The sequence below is a fragment of the Thunnus thynnus genome, chromosome 11, assembly GCF_963924715.1.
Source record: "Thunnus thynnus chromosome 11, fThuThy2.1, whole genome shotgun sequence".
In the NCBI taxonomy this organism is placed as follows: domain Eukaryota; kingdom Metazoa; phylum Chordata; class Actinopteri; order Scombriformes; family Scombridae; genus Thunnus; species Thunnus thynnus.
In genome coordinates this window covers 8,238,512-8,249,231 of record NC_089527.1, presented here as the reverse complement: position 1 = coordinate 8,249,231, position 10,720 = coordinate 8,238,512, and the positions used below count along the sequence as shown (strand labels likewise).

General features: G+C 38.1%; 1 protein-coding gene across 7 annotated transcripts; it reads left to right on the top strand.

Annotated features, from left to right (window-relative positions):
* Positions 1–521: 521 nt before the first annotated feature.
* LOC137192395 (uncharacterized) lies at positions 522–10,470 on the top strand. 7 transcript variants are annotated; one of them, XM_067603038.1, is made up of 7 exons: positions 530–688; positions 1,743–1,779; positions 2,194–2,322; positions 2,505–2,645; positions 2,844–2,909; positions 3,406–3,437; positions 3,866–4,212. In XM_067603038.1, the coding sequence occupies exons 2-7, from the start codon at positions 1,746–1,748 to the stop codon at positions 3,875–3,877; spliced, it is 414 nt and encodes a 137-aa protein (XP_067459139.1). In that variant the 5' UTR covers positions 530–688; positions 1,743–1,745; the 3' UTR covers positions 3,878–4,212. The 7 variants fall into 7 exon arrangements, with proteins under 7 accessions (XP_067459136.1, XP_067459135.1, XP_067459140.1 ...); XM_067603035.1 differs by lacking the exons at positions 2,194–2,322; positions 2,505–2,645; positions 2,844–2,909; positions 3,406–3,437; positions 3,866–4,212 and adding exons at positions 6,195–6,323; positions 6,500–6,640; positions 8,757–8,788; positions 9,533–10,470 and having other exon boundaries at positions 522–688; XM_067603034.1 differs by lacking the exons at positions 2,844–2,909; positions 3,406–3,437; positions 3,866–4,212 and adding exons at positions 8,757–8,788; positions 9,533–10,470 and having other exon boundaries at positions 522–688.
* The last annotated feature ends 250 nt before the right edge of the window (positions 10,471–10,720 follow it).

Here is a 10,720-nt window from a genome sequence, read left to right as displayed (position 1 = left end):
TTTGCACAGAATTAATTTTGGCCCCCATCGCCTACATTGTAAGTATATTATGAGGGGATCTCTTAATGGTCCATGTGAACAAGAGGAATGATTATGGCAAGAAAAACCTGGTTCAGTGTTCATTTGGGCACCTGACTGTTGTTTTAAGACAGACTTGAAATACCAGTATTTTTAAACCGTTCTTTAATGTTTATTTTGTAAATCATCTTGAGACCCGTCAGATATTTCAGGCGACTCTATGGAAGGTCCTGACCCTCAGGTTTGGAACCAGTGCCTAAGCATACAATGACTATACGTTATAACTACTATGTTGCTGTCGGTAATGCAGCAGCTTGAACCAGCAGTGAGGAGGCTGCAGGCTCATACGGGAAATACTCATTTAAATTCAGTTAATTCAAGTTGTGAGGTTTCGGACACACGTTGAGCAACGACAGGCTATAAGGCAACATACAATAATGTCACAAACACACACACTCACACACACTCACACACACAACCCCACCTACGAGGCGCTGTACCAGAGAGACAAATGAGGAAGTGAGTTATCTGATTGAACTTTGCAGAGAGGTTTAGACGCGGCGAGCAGCGCGCTTTTGGTTTCTTTTTTTTTACTAAAAAACAGAAACGAATCTCTTTTTTATAAGATTTTTTAACCTGCATTTTCCACGAGAAATCACACCAAATAAAGGTAGGCTTTGTGCGCTATCGGTTTGTAAAAAAAAACAACAAAACACTATTGAAACCGCTGTTTTACCTTTCTCTCTCCAGATGTGGGTCTGTGATTTACCACATAAACTGCGCAGTTGTATTAGTTTACTGATGATTTAACATTTTTGCTTGCATGTGCATGAAAGAGTGTATAGGCTACCTTTTATACCGTGACTGAAGATCATTTTCATGCCAGCAGTATTTAAAAGTGTTAATTTTGTATTTGATTTGTTACCTAAAGAAAAGTAGGCTACATAGTTCGTTGGGACAGCTGAAAGTAAAAGCATCACAAGAAGTATTTTGTCAAGAAAACTGTAGTAATTTCTTACATTCTCAGACGTGTTAAATTCTCCAAACATTTACAGAATTCAGTTGTTAAGAAGGTGTTCAGTAAGGTATTCAGGTGATTCTAGTCCTCACCTTTTGACTTAGGCTGCATTTTTATGCCTGGGTTCATGCTGGTCATTAGAAGATCCCTGCATAATGCACTTCAGAATGTGAGTAAAATCCATAAGCCTCCTTCTATCCAAATATGTATTAAAATTTTATTTGAAGGTAATAAAATGCTGAATTAGTCAAATCAAGTAGATATCTATATTCAATATTACAGTGTTTTTAGGGCCAAAATCAATGTTTTTGTTACTATACTTCCACTGCAGCTCAACAGGGAAATTTAATGCTAAAAAGACTGTAAATGTGTCAGATATCCACTCCATGTGACTAACTCAGACTGCTGAAGCCTCATATAAGCTTCAGATAAACATTAAATGCATTTTTCCACAAAATGACTGTGTAATTTGGCCCCCATCACTTATATTAAAAGCACATTTGAAGGGGAACTTTTAATAGTCAGTACAAACAGGAGGAATGAACCTCTTTCAGTGTTCATATGGGCACCTGACTGTTGTTTAAAGACAGACTTGAAAAATTGTGAACCTGCCCTTTTACAAATCCACAGGATAGGCGTGGCTCTTGCCAGGGCCTTGAACGACTTGACTCTCTGTTAAGTATCATTATTTGCTGTTTCATTGCAGATCATGGACAAGCTGAAGTCAAACGTGGACAAACTTGGTACGTGGCTTTCAAGTAACCCTGATTACATCCTTGATCAGTGTGGGGATATTTTATCTAGGAGCAAATTCAGAGAGACACAAAAGCAAAGTATTGCAGTGGACAAGATGAGAGTGCTTTTGAAAATAATACTTCAAAAAGGGAGAAGATACAGCTCGGTGCTTCTTTGAGATTCTTAAGCAGCATCAAGCACATTATCCACAACTGCAACAGGTTATTAACCCAAGTGCTCAAGGTAAAATTCCTGCACACAGTTGTTGTCTATGCTGCACAAACTGTAAATGAGCATCACCTTACATTTGGCCTTAATTAAGCCTAACGTGCAGGTCTTCTCTTTATTACAGCTTGTTATAAAAGTCACTGTTCAGAAGGACACTGCAACAAGTTATGATGATTGTCATTAAATCTTTACAGGCTCTGCCACTCCAACACAGTCCGCTGATGGTGGCAGTGTTGTTACCGCCAGGGAAATAACAAATACAAATGCAAAATCCATCTCCATGAAGATTGAAACAGTGAGTCAACCAGGAAGTGGGGCATCTGGTAAGCATTAATATTTCTCAAGTATTCTGTGTAGAATTAAATCATAAAATGAAAGGTGTAAAATTAGTTGCTTGGCTTCAGTAAATTAAATGACTGTTGTATAAGATTATTTTTGTTTGGGTTAGAGTTGAAGACAAATATTTTGACATATGATTTCGACATGTTTTTTTCTTTTTGTTCAGGGAACGTTGTTGGACAGTTTCCCAAAGCAGATCTGGTCGCACAGAGTAACAGTGTAATATGTGCTGACAAAATAACAAATGTCAACATTGAAGGTGACATAGATTTGTCTGTGTCTGTGAAACCACCAAATGCATGTGCAGGTAAGATTATGTCAGCTTCATACTGGTGATCTGTTTGTACATTTATACATAATTAATGAGTGATTGTTTCAGTCAATCTTGTAGCAAAGCTTTTAACATTAAAGGAACAGTCAGCATTTTAGGAAATACCCTTATTTACTGTCTTGCCAAGAGTCAAATGAGAAGATTGATACTTTTGTCTGTCTGTTTAATATGGAGCTGGAGCCAGTAGCCAATCGGAAGATTGGGAACAGGGGGAAATATCTAGCTCAGCTCCGTCCGAAGGTAACAAAATCTGCCTACTAGCACCTCTAAATCTCACACATTTACACATTATATCTCATTTGTTTGAAGGGGACATATTGTGCACATTTCCATCTACATTAGAAAAAGTGCGCACATAGAGTATGATATGTAACAGTGTTCAACAATAAGAAGGACAGCTATGGTATACACATATTTCAGCCTAGGTGGTGTTAAGGGCTTTTGTGGTTGGTAAGGAATGAATGGTATTACTTAATGATAAGGGTTGACATTGAGTTGATTGAGTTTGTTAAGTAATATGTTGGGCTGCAAGGTGTTAAATGCGGAACTGTGTTGACAAGACTCCAGGCTAACTGTTTCACCTTGTTTCCTGTTTATCTGTTTATACAAAACAGATAAGAGAGTGGTGTAAGTCTTCTCTGCAAGAAAGTGGATATTTTCCTTAATGTAAAACTATTCTTTTAAAAGACAAAATTCTGTCTCGAAACAGTGAATCCTAACACTGTTTTCCTTTCAGGGACAGCGGACGAGACAATGTCTTCATATATGGTACAGTACACACACACACACACACACACACACACACACACACAATAGTGGCAGAAATCCTTACACAACAAGATGCACATTGATAGGTTAGTTAGGTTTTTGGGAATTTTCTCATTAAATGAAGAAGTACCTCAACCCCATCACATTTAGGCTGGTGCTGGTGGCCTTTGAACTCTTAACTTGTTTCATCAAATTCCTCTGTACTTAAACAGCATTATGCTGAATCAAGGCCCAGCGTTTCAGTTTACACCTTCATCAGGAACCAAATACAAATAATGGATAGAAAACCACTTTTTCTAAATTTTCAAACATCACACAAGGCCTCCTATAGAATAATTACATCATTCAGTAAACAAGTCATCATTTTTAACCTGCATCATTATCTTTGTTTGCATTACACATAAAAAAAACCTGCTCCTTTCTTGCAGGATCTGCGGTGAAAATGATCACTCAGCACAAAGTGAAGATCATTGACTGCCTGAGGAGAGATCACCACTACACTCATGAAAAGTTCATGAAAAAGAATTTCGTGCACTATGCATTTTGTAATCAACATTTTTCCAGAATAAATCATTGAGTTAAAATTTTCAAATTTGTCCCCTTTATTTTTTAGATGCAATGCACTATACCAACCCTTGGTTGGTATAGTGCATTGGTTTTGTTCTCTTTATCTTTTACATTCAAGTTTTTGTATTGTACTTTTTACATTTTGTTATACTCATTTTTGTAAAAACCAAATAAAACTGGTTTGTATATTTATACATTCCAAAGACTACTGGCTTGTGCTCATCTCTGAAGTCTTCTGGTTAACTCCTTAAGGTAAGAGGACGCCCCCCTGAATGGGCGTCCTCAATAGAGCAGCTTGAACCAGTAGTGAGGAGGCTGCAGGCTCATAAATTGTGAGGGTTCAGACACACGTTGAGCAACGATAGGCTATAAGGCAACATACAACAATGTCACAAACACACACACTCCCACACACTTCCACACACGAGGCGCTGTGCCAGAGAGACAAATGAGGAAGTGAGTTATCTGACTGAACTTCGCAGAGAGGTGTAGACGCGGCGAGCAGCGCGCTCTTGGTTTCTTTTTTACTAAAAAACAGAAACGAACCTCTCTCTTTTAACCTGCATTTTCTACGCGACATCACACCAAATAAAGGTAGGCTTTGTGCGCTATTGGTTTGAAAAAAAAAACAAAAAAACTTTTGAAACCGCTGTTTTACCTTTCTCTCTCCAGATGTGGGTCTATGGTTTATCGCGTAAACTGCGCATTTGTATTAGTTTACTGATGATTTAACATTTTCGCTTGCATCTGCATGAGGGAATGTATACCTTTAATACCGTGACTGAAGATCATTTTCATTTAGTGCATTTATGCCAGCAGCATTTAAAAGTGTTAATTTCGTATTTGATCTGTTACCTAAAGAAAAGTACATAGTTCGTTAGAACAGTTGAACAGTTGAAAGTAAAAGCATCACAAGAAGTATTTTGTCAGGAAAACTGCAGTAATTTGTTACATTCTCCAAACATTCACATGTGTTCAGGTGATTCTAGTCCTCACCTTTGACTTGGGCTATATTTTATTTCCTTGTCCAATATTTTACAGACTTTTGTACTGTACTGTAAACAGTAATTATGAGAAACGTTCACAATATCAAAAGTCTGTTCACAAAAGTCTGTCTTAAAACAACAGTCAGGTGTCCAAATGAACATTGAAATGGGTTCATGCTGGTCATTAGAAGATCCCTTCATAATGCACTTCAGAATGTGAGTAAAATCCATAAGCCTCCTTCTATCCAAAAATGCATTTATTTGAAGGTAATAAAATGCTGAATTAGTCAAATCAAGTAGACATCTTTCAATATTACAGTCTTTTTAGGGCCAAAGTCCCTGTTTTTGTTACTATCCTTCCACTGCAGCTCAACAGGGAAAAGAGGGAATTTAATGCTAAAAAGACTGTAACTGTGTCAGATATCCACTTCATATGACTAACTCAGACTGCTGAAGCCTCATATAAGCCTCGGATATACATTAAATGTATTTTTCCACAAAATGACTGTGTATTTTGGCCGCCATCACTTATATTAAAAGCACATTTGAAGGGGAACTTTTAATAGTCAGTATAAACAGGAGGAATTAACCTCTTTCAGTGTTCATATGGACTCCTGACTGCTGTTTTACGCCAGACTTGAAAAATTGTGAACCTGCCCTTTTACAAATCCACAGGATAGGCGTGGCTCTTGCCAGGGCCTTGAACTTTGGACAGAAATTGACTTTCTGTTAAGTATCATTATTTGCTGTTTCATTGCAGATCATGGACACGCTGAAGTCAAAAGTGGACAAACTTGTTACGTGTCTTTCAAGTGACCCTGATTACATCCTTGATCAGTGTGGGGATATTTTATCTATGAACGAATTCAAAGAGGCCAAAAAGCAAAGTAGTGCAGCGGATAAGATGAGAGTGCTTTTGAAAATAATACTTCAAAAGGGAGAAGATACAGCTCGGAGCTTCTTTGAGATTCTGAAGCAGCATCAAGCACATTATACGCAACTGCAACAGGTTATTAACCCAAGTGCTCAAGGTAAAATTCCTGCACACAATTGTTGTCTATGCTACACAAACTGTAAATGAACATCACCTTGCATTTGGCCTTAATTAAGCCTAACATGCAGGTCTTCCCTTTATTACAGCTTGTTATAAAAGTCTCGGAAGGACACTGCAACAAGTTATGATGATTGTCATTAATCTTTACAGGCTCCGCCACTCCAACAGTGTTCGCTGATGATAGCAGTATTGTTAACGCCAGAGAAATAACAAATACAAGAGCAAAATCCATCTCCATGAAGATTGAAACAGTGAGTCAACCAGGAAGTAGGGCATCTGGTAAGCATTAATATTTCTCAAGTATTCTGTGTAGAATGAAATCATAAAATGAAAGGTGTAAAATTAAATGCTGGGCTTCAGTAAATTAGATGACTGTTGTTTAAGATTATTTTTGTTTGGGTTAGAGTTGAAGGAAAATATTTTGACATATGATTTTAATTTTTCTTTTTGTTCAGGGAACGTTGTTGGACAGTTTCCCAAAGCAGATCTGATCGCACTGGGTAACAGTGTAATATGTACTGACAAAATAACAAATGTCAACATTGATGGTGACATAGATTTGTCTGTGTCTGTGAAACCAGCAAATGCATGTGCAGGTAAGATTATGTCAGCTTCATACTGGTGATCTGTTTGTACATTTATACGTAATTAATTAGTGATTGTTTCAGTCAGTCATGTAGCAAAGCTTTTAACATTAAAGGAACAGTCAGCATTTTAGAAAATACTCTTATTTGCTTTCTTGCCAAGAGTAAAATGAGAAGATTGATACTTTTGTCTGTCTGTTTAATATGGAGCTGGAGCCAACAGCCAGTGAACTTAGCCGGTTAGACCGGTTACGCATGTCAGTCTATAGATCAATTTGCGTACACACTCCTCTTACGGCTAGACAATTATATGTTCACAGCATCAGATATTCTTTTTGAATGGATAAAATATCAATGTAAGACTTCTACATGGAGGGTTGTATTAGTGGCAGCCACCTTTGTTGGAAATTCTGGCATGTGATGTTGACAAAACGAACAAGGGCGAGGGCAGTGCAGCACCCAGACAGTCTAGAGCGTGCACACTAGAGTTATCTTGATGTTCATCTTCAAAACAGGCAGCAGTTGCAAGCATTTTTTGATATAATGACTAAATAATTACCTTTGCGATACCATCATGACGTATATTGTGAAGTTTGTACGCCGTCACTCAGAGACTAACATTAGCCGAGCAGAACAGCGATCAGTAACAAATGAGACCAACACACACTGCAGCATTAAACAACTTAAACCAACTCTGAGGTGAGGAAAACAACTTGGTGCTCAATCTGTTTCACCTCAAAAACCCTGAGGCCGCTCAGCATGTTGGACAACAATGGCTTTCCCCGGAGCTAACAGTGTAGCAGAGAAGCTGCTCTCCACTGCTGGAGATATGACGTTAATAACAACACAGTGGAGCAGTCTGCCTCCTCCTTAGTTGTTATTCTCATATAGGCAGAAGACTGTAAGATGCTTTAAATGAATGAATTAATGCAGTTAACTTTTTCAAATAAAAAGGCTGCAGACCATTTATCTTATCTGCCAGTTACATTTCATATTTTATTTAAGTGGAATAAGGACACCAGTGAATAGTTTAACACACAGTATACTAGAGCAAGAGACTGTTACAACCTTTATTTTTCATCTTTTTGTATATCTTAGTATAAAATTTAAATCCCTATGGACTCTTTTGTCTGTCAAATCATGATTTTTTTCATTTAAACACATTACACTCTAAAGGTGCACCTGCAAGCTTCGTACACTGCACCATGAACGTTCTCCAATCTTTGCCACCTTTGTCTCAAAAAAATTCAGGTAAAACCCTGAACTTCTTGAAAGCAAAATTAACCGAAACTGACATCCCTAGTAGCACTGAAACTGAAGCGATCAGAGCAGGCTAAGATTAGACAGACTTTATTGTGCCAGTGGGAAACTGGCCTTGGACATCACAGTTTCTGCAGTATAAAATCACAGCAAAACAACAATAAACAACAACAAATACATTCATCCATGAATTGCACATGCTCATCTACATTAGAAAAAGTGCACACGTAGTATGATATATAGCCGTGATCAACGGCAAAAAGGACAGCTATGGAATACAGATATACCGGTATTTCAGCCTAGGTGGTGTTAAGGGCTTTTGTGGTTGGTAAGGAATGAATGGTATTACTTAATGATAAGGGTTGACATTGAGTTGATTGAGTTTGTTAAGTAATATGTTGGGCTGCAAGGTGTTAAATGCGGAACTGTAATCAGCAAACAATAGTCTGACAAAGGCCATGGTATTCTTCACACAGGAGCCCTGGCTTTTGACTTGCAGGAAGCATTTTTACATACGTTCAGTTTTTGGCCTTTGACTCTGTTTAACATAGACATCCGACATCACAGTATAGAAATAACAGGAAACCACAAAAAGCATAAGTCCCCTTGAGGTGTAAAAACAACAGGTTGTGGTTTTAAAGCCGGTCATGTGATGGACTATTTCCTGGCTTTTCTGGTTGCCTGGCAACCTCACGGTGTTACTGTTTCACCCTGTTTCCTGTTTATTGAAAGCTAAACTAGCCGGCTCCAGGCTGGACCTGTCAGTCCTCTCTGCAAGAAAATGAATATTTTCTGAAACGTTAACTATTCTTTTAAAAGACAAAATTCTGTCTGGAAACAGTGAATCTTAACACTGCTTTCCTTTCAGGGCCAGTAGATAAGAGACAGCCTTCCTCTCAGGTACAGTACATACACACACACACACACACTAGTGGCAGAAATCTTCACACAATAAGATGCACATTGATAGGTTAGTAAGGTTTTTGGGGAATTATTAAATCTTATTAAATGAAGAAGCACCTCAACCCCATCACATTTATGCTGGTGCTGGTGGCCTTCAAACTCTTAACTGCCTGTACTCAAACAGCATTATGCTGAATTGAAACCCAAAGTTTTAGCTCATACCTTCATCAGGGACCAAACAGAATAATGGGTAGAAAACCACTTTTTATACCTTTTCAAACATTACACAAGGCCTCCTATAGGATAATTACATCATTCAGTAATCAAGCCATCGTCCGTGTCACCTGTATTGTTACCCTTGTTTGTTTCACACACTATGGCACCATCTTGTGGTTAAATTTAAACAAATCAATCCAGCCAAGAGGACAAACAAAAAATCAAATTCCTGTATAATTTCTAACAAATAGTACCAAAGCTATATATTAACAGTTAAACATATCTTGTAAGGAAACATCTTAAGTCTAGCTCTTCATTCACACTTTATTGACTTTAAGTAGTTTTCAGATACAAATTCAGGAAAACTCTTTGTGCATGCCTACAAACTGTATGCTGAAACATAAATATGATCTCCAAGACTTTGTCCCACAGTAACAAAAAGTAAAAATTTCCCAAAAGCAAATAAAAAAAACAAAAAACCCATTCATTTTTGTTTGATAAACAAAACTTGCTCCTTTCTTTCAGGGTCCCGCTGGGAAAATGATCACTAGGCACAAAGTGAAGATCATTGACTGCCTGAGGAGAGATCACTCCTACATTCTGCAGCTTGTGCACCAAAAAGAAATCGTCGACGAGAGACAATATGATAAACTAAAGCATATATCACAGCCAGAACAAACTATTATCGACCTGATCGATCAGGTGATTGGTAAAGGTGAAGAGTACTGCTCTCAGTTTCTTGAAGTTCTCAAAGAGCCTGATGTTCTCATCACCTACCCACAGCTCAAAGAAATTACAAAGAATTGGTGATAAGCAATGTGAATGTCATATGTTTTTTTCCATGCACTGAACATTTTGTAATCAACGTTTTTACGGATTAAAACATTTAATTTTCAAATGTGTCTGTCACACCCTGCCTGGACTTTGGGTGTTTTTTGGTCTTTTTATGTTCTTGTGTTATTTGGGGTCTCCTGGTTTGCACTTCTGTTTAGTCCTTCGGTTCATATGGGTTTTCTTGTTATATTTGGGTGGTGGGTTTGGACTGCCTTTTGTTGTTTAGCCTGGTGTGTTGTACACTTAAGTTTAGGTTCATGATGGTTCTTGGACAGGTTGGTGTGGGTTGTATTAGAGTATTGTGTTTTCTGGGTTTTATTTTTTTTACTGTGTTTCCCTTGTGTGTTCATGTACTCCTCCTCACCTGCCCTGCTCTGTGTCTTCCCCACACCTGCCCTGTATCAGTCTCGTCAGCCCTGCCCTGCTTCCTGTGTTTCCCTCAGTCAATCACTCCCAGCCTGCCCTTGTGTCTCGTCACCTGTTCCCATTCCCTGATTAGTTTAGTCTGTATTTAAGGTCTGGTTTTGAGTTGAGTGTTTGTTGGATCATTTGTGTTGTCTTGTCTGCTAGTTCTGTTCAGCTCTGTTTGCCTGTACTTGACCATCCATCATTAAAGGAGATTTTCGTCATGTCTGCATTCCAGCCTCTGCATTTGGGTCCACTCCCGCTTCCCCACCTGACAGTGTCCCCTTTATTTTTTAGACGCATGTGGAAATGATCACTCCTAAATGGTGTTTTCTTTTGAAGTGTTATAACTAACAATTGGGAAGGTGAGGTTAGTGTTATCTTAAGAAAATTATTTTTTTGCAATCACGGAAATATAAAAATCCCAGTTTTCTGACTGAACAGCTTGTTGAAATAGGCTACATTTGACAATAT